General features: G+C 39.3%; 1 protein-coding gene across 5 annotated transcripts in view; it reads left to right on the top strand.

Moving 5' to 3' along the window:
• The window catches only part of CTNNA2 (catenin alpha 2), a 1,363,902-nt gene that overhangs the window by 1,042,894 nt on the left and 306,729 nt on the right, over positions 1–14,279 (top strand). For all 5 annotated transcript variants that reach the window (XM_061432723.1, XM_061432722.1, XM_061432721.1 and 2 more), the window contains one exon: positions 12,504–12,584. In XM_061432723.1, the coding sequence (XP_061288707.1) occupies positions 12,504–12,584 (81 nt within the window). The remainder of the gene's footprint in view (positions 1–12,503; positions 12,585–14,279) is intronic.

Genomic DNA, 14,279 nt, shown 5'->3' with positions numbered 1-14,279 from the left:
CTTGGGGTCCCTACCCAGATAGACGTTCCGTAAACCAAAGTAACCGTCTGCCTGATTGTTTTCCAATTTCTGTGAAGTCTCAGCAGTGTGGACCCAACTATTGATCTTATTTTTGAGATGCTGGAAATTGCCAGAGTCTGGGGATCTTTTAGGTGTTGTTAGCTTTAATAGTAACTGAGTGGTTTGGGGAATATGCACAGAAAAATGAAGCAGAAGCTTAAATTTCATTGAAATTTAAATCATTTATGTAGTATGGGTATATACAGGTTTGTGTGTGTGTGTGTATAAAATCAATGGAAATTTCACTTTGCCTTGACTACTTCCATCTCAACTCTGAAGATAAAATGGCATTTTTTTTTAGCAGTTTGCTCAGTTCATTGTCTCTCATAGGCTTTGAGGGTGCATATGGTTAATTTACCATTGCTCTCAACAATCATCCAAGCTTGGGAGCTGGGGAAGGGGGGCTCTGATGGAAACTGTCTTCTAGGGCAGGGTTGCCTGACAGATAATCACTGGGGACTACACCTGTGGTGATAAAATAAATCAAAGAGCAAGAATTGTAACATTACACAGGTGCCAACCACTTCCTGTGGTTTTGATCAGTAAATCATGAAGTAGGTGATATTTATTTTTAGGACCCCAAATTTTCCAAATCATTCACTCCTTCCATACCTGCCTTCTAACCCTAGGTGCTTACATGGACCCTCTGTCCTTCTATTCACAAATGAGTGTTTCTGGAGCACTTCTTAGGAGGCTTTTGTTTTGTTTTTGTTTTTTTAATCACCATCATTTTATTTTTTTTATTCTTGATTTTATTGATTGGCATATAATTGCTTTCCAATGTTGTATTAGTTTCTGCTGTACATTTACCCTAAGAAAAACATAATTCAAAGAGACACAAGTACCCAATGTTCATCATAGCACTATTTACAATAGTCCAGACATGGAAGCAACCTAAGTGTCCATCAATAGATGAATGGATGGAAAAGATGTGGAATATTACTCAGCCATAAAAAGGAACAGAATTGGGTCATTTGAAGTGATGTGGATGAACTTAGAGGCTATTGTACAGAGTGAAGTAAGTCATAAAGAGAAAGACAAATATCATATGTTAATGCATATATTTGGAATCTTAGGGGTTTTATGCTGAGTACTCCAGGAGAAAATCAGGGCATTCACTATCCATAGAAAACTTGGGTTCCTTTTTGCTGAAATATGAAAACTTGATAAACAGTGCAGGACAGTCTATCATTAGCATATGTATTATTTGCCACAGTACCTAATAGAAGGATATGGTCAGAGGAGAGGAAGATCTTTAAGGACTAGCTCAGTACAGAAACACTCCCGGGGGAAAGATTTGGAGCTGTTCCTTGAAGCATGGGTAGAACCTGGTTAGGCAAAAGGTCAAAGGGAGAATAACCCCTTTCAGCCAGGCACCAACATGAGGCAGAAGGTGTGTGAGTTGTTGAGAAGGAACAAATTGACTAGAGATACAGGCAGTTACAAGAAGGAAAAGCATTTATGAAGTCTTAAAATATAGACTCAAAAGTTTACTGGAAAGTAGAGATGCAGTAAGCACTAAATGGAAACTGAGAGGTACACTGGGCCAAGGAAGTGAAAGCTTGGTCTCAACAGGTCATATTAAGAATAATGTGGTGTTGGAAATGTATTGAGTTGGCCAAAAAGTTTGTTCATATTTTTCCATATGATGTTATAGAAAAAAACCGAACGAACTTTTTGGCCAACCCAATACATTCACATGGTTGGTTGTCATGGGCAGAAGGATTTGAGGAACAGCAAGATTCCTAAGGTCTCTTTGATGGATAAATTCTCAAATCTACTGACTGACTGGATTTAGAGGAGGAATACAATATTAGGATTTAGAGCTCTGACAGTGATTAGTGCAGCGAAAAGCTCTCTAGGTGAAACCAAGGTCTGAGCTCCTTTGGTTCTCTGAGCTACATCCACGGGGAACTTGCTGAGGTTTTCCCTTTCTAACATGCCACCTTCAAATCATTTTGGTCTGGTAGTTTAAGGTCTCTGATTTAGTCAGACATTATTGGTTGTTAGGGACAGAGATTCGACATCAACAAACATGGGGGAATTTGTTAACTCATGACACTAGGAAATCCATTGGTAGATACTAATGGATTTAGGTACAGCTAGATTCAGGAACCCATGCATTTCATTCACTGATAATAATAAAATTTGTTGAGTGCCTATTATTTGCCAGGCAAAGCTCCAGGCTGCCAAGATTTAATGATAAATAAAGGAAAGACTGTACCTTCATGGAGTTTTATTTTACAAGTTTAGTATATAATGAAAACTATGAACCAATCTGGTTTGCCTCCAAAAGCTGACTTCCCTTACCCTTCTCTTCCCTTCTTTTGCATTCCCTTTTGTTTCCTTTCCCTAGCATCTCATCTCTTTTCAGCCCCAAATTAATTTCTCATCTCTCTCCTTCTTCCTCTCTCCCTCTCCTTATTCCCCTTCCCTCCCCCTCCCTTTTCTCCTCTTTCTACTCCCCAGCTATGCTTTTTTTGTGACACCCATTTTCAAAGACACCTTAACCAGCTCAAGGTGTATCTGCTGACAGTTTATCAATCCCAGTGGAGAAAAATATGCCTCCTCATTAATAATTTTACCAACCACTTTATGGCTGAATCTCACTGGTTTGGATGTTATCATGAGTTTATCCCTGGGCCAGAACTCCTTGGTTGAGAATCAGAAGGAAAAATTAGAGGGTTTACCAAAAGAACCCAAGAGAAGTTGCTGGGAAAATGGAAACGACAGCAACGTGCCCTGAACTCTCCAAGTCAGGCCTTCTCTGTGCATTGCCTGATATGTGTACTGACACTGCTATGCTAGTAGGTGTGGTCTGGGGGTTTCACAAACAAAGCCATCCTGATTTTCTAACCTTATTAGTGATGATTTTTTCCTTGAGTATTGATAATGCCTGGCAGAGAAGCATCAGATACATTTTTGCCCTAACACATTATCATAATGTTTTTCCCTATCTTTATCCTCCCACCCCTATTTCAGAGTCCAGGGAAGCTGGAATTTTATGTGGTTAAAGGATCCCGATCATGGGTTTGATTTGCGGCTGATGCTAAACTTTCATCCATTCTAAAGAGATATTGCCCATTTTTTTTCTAAGAGAAATGTCCATAGGTGGTGAAAAGGAAATGTTTAGAAAGGTTCACATTCTTAGACTGTGATTTACACATAATATAAAGGTTTTACACAGTGTTCAAGGTTCTTTAAATAATGGTGCTATTTGTAATAAGAATATCATTTCTACATGCAGGGTCTGAAGGTAGATAGGCAACCCTCCAAACAGGATAGAGTGACCACTAGATCAATAGATAATTTTTTCTCCTCCCTTCCGTTGTCTAAATCATAGGTTTAAATGACAGGAAAATGTGTTAGAGATGGAGTGCATGGCGCAGTATAGCTTTCTGCCATTCTGATGATTTTGACTTCCATCTCTTTCAAATGACAGCAATCTGAAGAGTGGGCATTTGATTAGCCCACACATTCAATATATGAGAATCACCACTATACAATATTTTGAAGATTTCTCAAACATTCAATCAAGTTTGCAGGTACCATTGAGAGAAAGAACAAAGCGAGAGACATTGGCCTTCTTACAGCCATTTCCAACATATTAATATCGTGCCCTGAAACTAACATGAAACCACAGATCTGATGGAAGCACTGAAATAGTAGATTTATATTCTTGGGGTCTCCATGAGTGACTCCTTGTACTAAACTATGTGTTTAAGGTAGAATGAGGGGCTGGAATGGGGAATGGCCTTTAAACAAATATTCAGTCAATTTCAGAAATTTAAAAATTACTATTCTTTATTTTTTTGTTTTATAAATTATAAAGTTGTGAAATGTTCAGCATAGAATTTAAATATTTTGCATATCTCTTCAGTGTTTCAGAGGGAATGATGAATATTTAATAAAAGAGAGAGAAAGAGGGGCTTTTATTTCACAATAGGACAAAGGACAGTATTATTAAAAAATGAACCAAGATATTGTCTTTTTACTGAAGCATGATTGTGAAAAATCAAAATTTCAATTAATGTCCCCAATCATTTTTGTGTAGTATTGAACTAAAAATAGGAAGTTTTCTTGATAGCATCTGATACTTTGGCAAACTGGACTTAAATTTAGAGCCAGAAGCTAGGAGAATAAAGGACCCCCTATAAAAAGCCAAATCAGGAAATTCATTCCCTTTCCTCTCATAAGTTCAACCTCAGATTTGCCCCAAATGTGTTTTGTAAAATAGAGCCCAAAGACAAAAACAAATAAAGTTTAATAAACACGCACCTCCCGAGCACAACAGATGGCAACTAGGAAAGCTGCCTGAAGCGCTGTGAGAGCATGCTCCAGCCTGTCTCTTCTTTTATTTTTTTTTAAACAACAATACTTAGTAAATGACTGTCTCTATTGCAAACTCACCCTCTGCAGGTAAAGGTAAAGGCAAGTGGGAGCACTTTGAGAAAGGTACACAAGGTCTGTAGGCAACGTGTGATGGGGCAGATAAACCCAAACCAAGATTTCTTCTGATGGCCTTTGAAAAGAAACATGTGAAACTCCATAAAATCACAAAATCTTAGAATTTTAAGAGAGAGAGATGGTTTATATATGGCATAGAAATGGCCCTGGGCTGGAAGTCCAGAGGTCCTGGTCTGACGATATTGAGGCCATATGATCAGAATCAGTAATGTCATCTTCCTGGGTTTTGCTCTTTTCATCTTTGAGAGGAATGGAGGGGTGAGGAAGAAGAAGAAATCGATTAAGATAGCTCTTGCTGAGTTAGGGCTGTGCCACCTGCTCCAGATACTGTCTCTTTAGGTTCACAATAATCCCCAAAGCAAGTTATTTACTCACATTTTAGAGATGAGAAAACCCCGGCTGACAGCCAGTCCCAGCCCTTTCTGCAGTGCAGTGAGAACATCCTCACAACAAGGAAACGTGGTTATGAGTTCTTGACAGGTTTGGGCTCCCGCATTTCCTGGGGTCTGTCACTCATGTCTGCTCCCTCCGTTGGACAGATGATAAGTCTGGAGTGCAGAGAAGTTGCCAGATCACCTAGGTAGTTGCTGGCAGAGAGTGCTTATGACTGCTTTTCGTTTCCTTCTTATTCAGCTAAGACAGGGAGTAAATGGATGAAGACCGCACACTTAGGTTTAATTACTAGGCAGTGGTGTAAAAATGAAGATGGAACTCTCCCTTCGCTTCAATTTGTTAAACTATTTTTAGTTTATAGAGCCTGGAGGGTTAGGGAGGGAGAGTTGGGTAAGGCTTCTGGTTGATTCCCTGGAAACTACAATTTGCTCATGATGACCAAATCTTTAGTTATTTAAAAATATATCCACGGACCTACTATGCAAAAGATTTTCATCTGGTGTTTCTGTCCCTTATTTAGCCTCTTACAGTATCCCAGACTAATTGTTTAAAATGAACTGTCCCAAATATCCCTTCCTTAAACAGAAGTAACTTTTCCTTTAAGAATTCTAGTTTTTGGCAAGGTTTTCATATATTATCTGCCTGAGTAGAGAAAGTCAAAGTCCAGGTGATCTAAAAATAGTTTCTGTGTATTTTCCAAAGCAATACTTTAATTTTTTTCCCCACAGTAGAAATACTTTGCTAATTATGCTGAATACTATTAATGCCTTTTAATGTTTCCAGCACACTGACACCAGGATTGATTGTCCTGCTAACCCAGTCAAGAAGACAGGGCATATATCATGCTATCCATTGTGCTTATGAGAGAACTCAGACATAAAAAACGGGCAAATCTTTAGTCCAAGATCACAGAACCTAATAACAAAGGGCTGACACTATGAAGCAAGAGTCTTTTTTGTTTATTTGGCCTGTCTCAGTGATTGGCTTCTTGTCCAATTTAGGTTGATAATTCAAAAGTATTTCTGCTGCTGCTGCTAAGTCTCTTTAGTTGTGTCCGATTCTGTGCGACCCCATAGAAAGCAGCCTACCAGGCTCCCCCATCCCTGGGATTCTCCAGGCAAGAACACTGGAGTGGGTTGCCATTTCCTTCTCCAATGCATGAAAGTAAAAAGTGAAAGTGAAGTCCCTCAGTCATGTCCGACTCTTTGCGACCCCATGGACCGCAGCCTACCAGGCTCCTACATCCATGGGATTTTCCAGGCAAGAGTACTGGAGTGGGGTGCCACTGCCTTCTCCCAAAAGTATTTCTACTTGGGTTCATAACAGAGCATAGGGGAGTATGGAGTGATGGGCTACTGTCCCCATTTTCTATGTAAATCTGAGCATTGAGGGATTATTATCCTTGTCCCAACACTGGTAACATTTAAAGAAATCAGTGCTAACAAAGGGTCAGCAAATGGATGATTTCAGCTGGTGGCCCCAATTCCCTAACTTCCAGTCCTGCCTTTACTATTCCCCAGCTGCTCTAAACCAAGAAAACAAACCCAAGTCAACTGCAGTTTTTGAATTGCCTTCAGCCAAAGATTTGAAAGCTGGAGATACTAAATTGCAAATATACAAAGAGAATCTCAACCGCACAAAGGTGGAAATGCTAACATCCCTGGAATCCTCTGAGCTTGCAGATCAAACTATAGTTTGCTATAATCACCCTATAAGGAAGTTCTTATAAAAATAACTTGTCTTCATGGTAGTCAAACTGATCCATTCACATGGTAGAGAAAAGGCTGGCCATTCCACCCACTGTTGTCCCAGGACCTGCCTTGGTATTTCTTGTCCTGGTGCTGCTTTGACCTTGCCTCTTTCCTATCTGGGCTTCCTTGGTGGCTCAGACAGTAAAGAATCTGCCTGCAATGCCAAAGACCTGGGTTTGATCCCTGGGTTGGAAAGATCCCCTGAAGAAGGGAAGGGATACCCACTCCAGTATTCTTGCTTGGAGAATCCCATGGATAGAGGAGTTTTCCTATTCAGATTTTGCCCAGGACTTAAGGCGAGGCTAAATCCTCCCATCCCTCTGTGATATTACTTGACTTCCCAAATGCAGCATTTTCTTCTTCTGAGCATCTCATTTAGCCCTGTAGGGAGCTAGTCTTTCTGCCTAGTTGTTAGTGCTGTTGGTCGCATGTTGGGATCACTCACTGGATTAGAAGCTCCTCGAGTGTAAGGCTGTAACTTGCTTTTTGTGTGTCCCCCCTCACCACCTCCACAGTGACCAACATAGTGCCTTACACCTTAGGAACATGTGCTATATGCTTAGTTACACGTTATTGAAGCCAGGTAGAATATGCGCTCCCACAAAACGTGTGTCTGTAACCACCCTACTTACAATATTAAACATCTCTATTACCCCTGGCAATAGAGTTGCTGGATTTAGCACATAAAATTACAGAACACCCGGTTAAATTTGAAATTCAGGTAAATAATGACATTTTAAAAAGTATAAATACATCCTTTAATTTGCTAAGATTTAAAATGTAAAAATGTTACCTGACCTGTACGTACATAGGACACTTCACTGGCTTCACCTGAATCCTGGTCCTATCAGAGCTTGACTTTATTTCAAATTCTGATATTTGTTCAATGCTGATTTTTTGGCATTAATTTTGAGTTTCTAAAGTATGCATTAAATTATTATTTACCTTGATTCCTGAGTTCTTTGATGACCTCTTCCTCTTTATACCTGAGGCAGGTGCCTCACTCCCCTCACTCTGGTCCTAGGTCTGGTCTAATCCTTATGGTCTCCTTTGTGCAACAGTGATAAGGTTATGTCACCAGCAGAATATAGTGAACCCAGGGTCTGACACAGTGTTTATTCAGTGATTATTTTATGTATTCTGTCTTATGTATTAGTTTATCTATTATGTATTCTGTCTTGACTTTTATTTTTACATTGGAAAGTTCAGTGATCTGGTCTGCTTTTCTCATTCAGTTCAGTTCAGTTCAGTCACTCAGTCATGTCCAGCTCTTTGTGATCCCATGAACCGCAGAACGCCAGGCCTCCCTGTCCATCACCAACTCCCAGAGTCCACCCAAACCCATGTCCATTGAGTCGGTGATGCCATCCAACCATCTCATTCTCTATCGTCCCCTTCTCCTCCCACCCTCAATTTTTCCCATTATCAGGGTCTTTTCAAATGAGTCACTTCTTTGCATCAGGTGGCCAAAGTGTTGGAGTTTCACCTTCAAAATCAGTCCTACCAATGAACACCCAGGACTGATCTTCTTTAGAATGGACTGCTTGGATCTCTTTGCAGTCCAAGGAACTCTCAAGAGTCTTCTCCAACACCACAGTTCAAAAGCATCAATTCTTTGGCACTCAGCTTTCTTTATAGTCCAACTCTCATATCCATACATGACCACTGGAAAAACCATAGCCTTGACTAGACGGACCTTTGTTGACAAAGTAATGTCTCTGCTTTTTAATATGCTGTCTAGGTTAGTCATAACTTTCCTTCCAAGGAGTAAGCGTCTTTTAATTTCATGGCTGCAATCACCATTTGCAGTGATTTTGGAGCCCCCCAAGATAAAGTCTGACACTGTTTCCACTGTTTCCCCATCTATTTGCCATGAAGTGATGGGACTGGATGCCTTGATCTTAGTTTTCTGAATGTTGAACTTTAAGCCAACTTTTTCACTCTCCTCTTTAACTTTCATCAAGAGGCTCTTTAGTTCTTCCTCACTTTCTGCCATAAGGGTGGTGTCATCTGCATATCTGAGGTTACTGATATTTCTCCCAGCAATCTTGATTCCAGCTTGTGTTTCTTCCAGCCCAGTGTTTCTCATGATGTACTCTGCATATAAGTTAAATAAGCAGGGTGACAATATACAACCTTGATGTACTCCTTTTCCTATTTTGAACCAGTCTGTTGTTCCATGTCTAGTTCTAACTGTTGCTTTCTGACCTGCATACAGGTTTCTCAAGAGGCAGGTAGGTGGTCTGGTATCCCCATCTCTTGAAGAATTTTCCAGTTTCTTGTGATCCATGCAGTCAAAGGCTTTGGCATAGTCAATAAAGCAGAAATAGATGTTTTTCTGGAACTCTTTTGCTTTTTTGATGATCCAGCAAATGTTGGCAATTTGATCTCTGGTTCCTCTGCCTTTTCTAAAACCAGCTTGATCATCTGTAAGTTCACAGTTCATGTATTGCTGAAGCCTGGCTTGGAGAATTTTGAGCATTACTTTACTAGCGTGTGAGATGAGTGCAATTGTGCAGTAGTTTGAGCCATTGCCTTTTTTGGGATTGGAATTAAAACTGACCTTTTCCAGTCCTGTGGCCACTGCTGAGTTTTCCAAATTTGCTGGCATATTGAGTGTAGCACTTTCACAGCATCATCTTTCAGGATTTGAAATAGCTCAATTGGGATTCCATCACCTCTACTAGCTTTGTTCGTAGTGATGTTTTCTAAGGCCCACTTGACTTCACATTCCAGGATGCCTGGCTCTAGGTGAATGATCACACCATCGTGATTATCTGGGTCGTGAAGATCTTTTTTGTACAGTTCTTCTGTGTATTCTTGCCACCTCTTCTTAATATCTTCTGCTTCTCTTAGGTCCATACCATTTCTGTCTTTTATTGAGCCCATCTTTGCATGAAATGTTCCCTTGGTATCTCTAATTATTTTAAAGAGATCTCTAGTCTTTCCCATTCTATTGTTTTCCTCTATTTCTTTGCATTGATCACTGAGGAAGGCTTTCTCATCTCTCTTTGCTATTCTTTGGAACTCTGCATTCAAATGGGTATATCTTTACTTTTCTCCTTTGCTTTTCGCTTCCCTTCTTTTCACAGCTATTTGTAAGGCCTCCTGAGACAGCCATTTTGCTTTTTTACATTTCTTTTTCTTGGGAATGGTCTTGATTCCTGTCTCCTGTACAATGTCACGAACCTCCATCCATAGTTCATCAGGCAGTCTGTCTGTCAGATCTGGTCCCTTAAATCTATTTCTCACTTCCACTATATAGTCATAATTTAATTTAGGTCATACCTGAATGGTGTAGTGGTTTTCTCCACTTTCTTCACCTCACAATTGTTCAGTTTTCAAAGTAAATTCTTAGTTACTCTCACGCATGGAAAAGGCTTAAGAAATCTCTGATTCCAGAATCATGGTCCAGACCTCCATAAAAGTGCCTGTATTTTGAAGGCAGACATCCTATTTCCAAGGAGCAAACCAAAGAGAAAAGAAGCAGTTTTGGCTAGCAAGTTAGTGTCTCACCTAACTTCACCAAGCACTGAAGTTATACGCACTATGTGACAGCTGCCTTCAGATGATAAATCAGCACATTGTTTTTCTCCATATACTTTTGTTTCTTTGGAGCTAATATTATGCTGATATTTCAGAGTTGTAAATGTTAGTCCATTTCTTTTAAGCTCTTTCTACTTATAAAACTTCAGAGTGTACATCTGAGAGGTCAGCATTTGAGTTCAAGGAGTGGAAAATGGTGATGGGAATTTGTAGGATTTTTAAATGATTAAAAATGTATACATATGCCCTAGTTTGGGCTTTTTCATGAAAATGCTATAGGATTACACATCAACCAACCATTCATTCAGAGGAAAAAAAGTAATTAAGCAAGTTTTAGAAAAGAGTAACTGATTTAATTCTGTTGTTTTTCAGTCACTAAGTAATGTCCGACTCTTTGCAACCCCATGAACTGAAGCAGACTAGGCTCCTTGTCTTTTACTATCTCCTGGAGCTTGCTCAAATTCATGTCCAAAATCTAGGTATATGTGAATCGGATGTGTATGTTTCAGCCTTGCACATCCAGGATTTTGCCAATGAAAGAGAACATCTAGAAATCTGTCAGATGATATTTTCTGTAGATCCTCAAAACATATCCTGTGAGGCACAATTTATGACCTGGGATCTCATTTCATCATATACATAAGTTGCTGCAGAGACCTGCATGGTTTTACAGAAACTGAGTATAAATAGGAATTGGCCTACCACTGGGAACATAAATAAATTTTTAAGGTGTTTGACTAATGCTTAGATAATTTAATAGATTTGACAAAGATTTGGGGGACTATTTTCTCTTCAAAGGAAGATAATGCCATCCATAAAGTTATACAGAGCTTTTTTTTTTTTTTTTTAATTTGATTTAATTTTTAAACTTTACATAATTGTATTAGTTTTGCCAAATATCAAAATGAATCCACCACAGGTATACGTGTGTTCCCCATCCTGAACCCTCCTCCCTCCTCCCTCCCCATACCATCCCTCTGGGTCGTCCCAGTGCACTAGCCCCAAGCATCCAGTATCGTGCATCGAACCTGGACTGGCATCTCGTTTCATACATGATATTTTACATGTTTCAATGCCATTCTCCCAAATCTTCCCACCCTCTCCCTCTCCCACAGAGTCCATAAGACTGTTCTATATATCACTGTCTCTTTTGCTGTCTCGTACACAGGGTTATTGTTACCATCTTTCTAAATTCCATATATATGCGTTAGTATACTGTATTGGTGTTTTTCCTTCTGGCTGACTTCACTCTGTATAATAGGCTCCAGTTTCATCCACCTCATTAGAACTGATTCAAATGTAGTCTTTTTAATGTCTGAGTAATACTCCATTGTGTATATGTACCACAGCTTTCTTATCCATTCATCTGCTGATGGGCATCTAGGTTGCTTCCATGTCCTGGCTATTACAAACAGTGCTGCGATGAACATTGGGGTACACGTGTCTCTTTCCCTTCTGGTTTCCTAGCTTTTTATCCATGGGAATGTTGTTGCTGCTGTGGTTTTTTTTTTTTTTTTAAAGATAATGGAGATTCTGTTTGGTTTGGTTTGTGTTACTACAGAAATAAAAATTCGAAAAAAAAAAAAAAAAAACCAAGGGAGTGGAAAGAATAGAAACTAGTTAAACTTCCAAACTTCCTGTGAACAATTTATCAAATACCATTACTATTATCTTTTGCTTTTGCCTCTGCTTGTTACAGTCATAAGGGGAATTTTCCTTCTGGCCTCAAGCTGTGGGTTCCTTCTTATCATGTTTAGCATTCCAGTGCATGGCAGAACAGAGATTAAAACACTATGTTTTCTACTAAAGCACCTCTTTTTATTTTGATACAGAAATTACAAAAAGACTTATGATACATTAGTATAAAATTCTGATTATTCTTTTTCTAGTTTTGTTTTATTATCTCAATAGTTTTCTATTCAGAAGAAATATATAATGGAAAAAAACCCACTTGTATTTGAAGGTAATAACAAAAACATCCTTGTATCTACTTAATTGTTGAATGTCTGGAGAAAGGAATAAAACATAAATCTGCATGGAGTTGAACAGACATATGTGTAACCATCTTGAGAATGTATTGATTTTCATCAACTTTTAATCTTTATTTCAGAGAGATTAACTTTAGAGATCAAGTTATATTAAGTGGGTATTGAAAAGACTCCTTTTTTTTTTTTTTTAATGGCTTGAACTCTACAACTCAAGTGTGTTTCTTAATTTTTTTTAACCTTTAATGTCACTAACATTGAATTTTTCTAAATCTGAATTTTTTTTTTTTTTTCTTAATAGACTGGAAGAAAAGAAAAAGGAGATCCTCTAAACATTGCAATTGATAAGATGACCAAGAAAACAAGAGATCTAAGGAGACAGGTACTGTTTTGCTTTATAAGTGCCTGGTATTAATACTTAGTGGTGGTGTCTAAGAATGTCCTTTTTCAGACCTAATACTTAGCTTGCTGTTCTTTATAATATCTACATATACACAGAAGCTTTTCATCAACAAATCAGTCTGCTGAGCAAACAGATATAACAAGTACAATAGTGGTGGTGATGAAAACAACCCCTAAGTCAGGAGTGGCAGACAACGAGGGGAAACCCTCACACTGACCAGACACAATCTTCCTAGGTGGTAAAATTTCTGCCCTTTACATATAGTCTTCAGCTTTTCAGACCTAGGGATGTGAAGAACCAGTCTCTAATTTCTGCTAGTTCTTACTAAAACTCCCAAGGCAATCAATGAATAAACAAGAGTGCCCAATGGTTAATGTGAAACATAACTCTTAATCTGATGGGCTAATTAAGGTCTCTGACCCAGTGTATTTCCTTGGGGACATAAATCTAGGGGAAAATTTGCTTATCAGATGGTTGTTTGGGAAGCAGGGAAACCAAGCAAGGAAAGGTAGCTGGATGATTTAAATGGCTAAGGGCATCATTAGCCTGAAGGGTCCATGTTGGGGGAGGGGGAAGGAATCTAGTCAGGGTCCCTTTTCATTTTGAAAATGCTGCATGAACACAAGTACCCGTTTCTAGTACATCTTATTTTCTGTGTTGCTATGGTGAGCTCCACTGTCTTCTGTAGTGTTCTTTTCCTGGAAGAAATGGTACCATCCATTAAGGAACTCCTTCGTGATTTCTGCCTCAGAGGCCTTATCTCTTGCTGATAGCTTCTACATATATCCATCTCGTTCATTAAGTGTTGGTCATCTGGGACCAACCTCTGCTCTGAGGCAACACCTGCTTTACTTTCTGTATCTGTGAAAGCTGAACTGTCAGGGCTGCATCATCTATCAATAATTCTCATCCCTGAAGCATGTCAAGTACAGAGATTAGCAAACTTTCTGGGCAAGAATGGCCAAGGAGCATCTTAAAAAATGGTTTGAAGGAAAGGAAGACACTGCTTCAGATCACTGCTGTGGAGCTTCTCTGGGCTGTTTTCAGGTTATCACCAGAAAGTACAGACACACTGATCTGGTGTTCTCTAGAAGGTATCACAATTAGTTAATAAGCTAATTAAGCTCTTTGAAAGTGAAAGTATTAGTCTCTCAGACTCTTTGTAACCCCAATGGACTGTAGCCCACCAGGCACCTCTGTCCATGGAATTCTGTAGGCAAGAATACTGGAGTGGGTAACCCTTTCCTTCTCCAGGGGATCTTTCCTGACCCAGGGATCGAATCCTGGTCTCGTGCATTGCAGGTTGATTCTTTACCATCTGAGCCACCAGGGAAGCCCAATAAACCTTTAGAGGAAAGTGTTTTCTTTTTATTTTATCTTGAAATAAGGGAGAATAAAACATTGTCTTCTTAGGCATTAGTAGGTAATATTAAGAGAGAGTATGACCAGGTCTGCTTCTCCTTGCCTTCTTAGACTATCTTCCCATACAAAGTCCCCATCTGATAGGAAATGATATTGGTAGTAAGAATTGGGATTGGAGATAGTAGACAACAGTGAGTCAGGTGTCTGGAGCTCAGGGTTTTAGTTTAGCTCTGCCACTAAACTGACCTTGTGACTGTGGATCCTTCATCTCTTGGTCTCCTCTTACCTGTAAAATAAGAAGCCAAACTAGGT

Source organism: Bos javanicus, chromosome 11 (assembly GCF_032452875.1).
Source record: "Bos javanicus breed banteng chromosome 11, ARS-OSU_banteng_1.0, whole genome shotgun sequence".
Taxonomy (NCBI): domain Eukaryota; kingdom Metazoa; phylum Chordata; class Mammalia; order Artiodactyla; family Bovidae; genus Bos; species Bos javanicus.
This window is presented reverse-complemented; position numbering and strand designations above follow the sequence as displayed.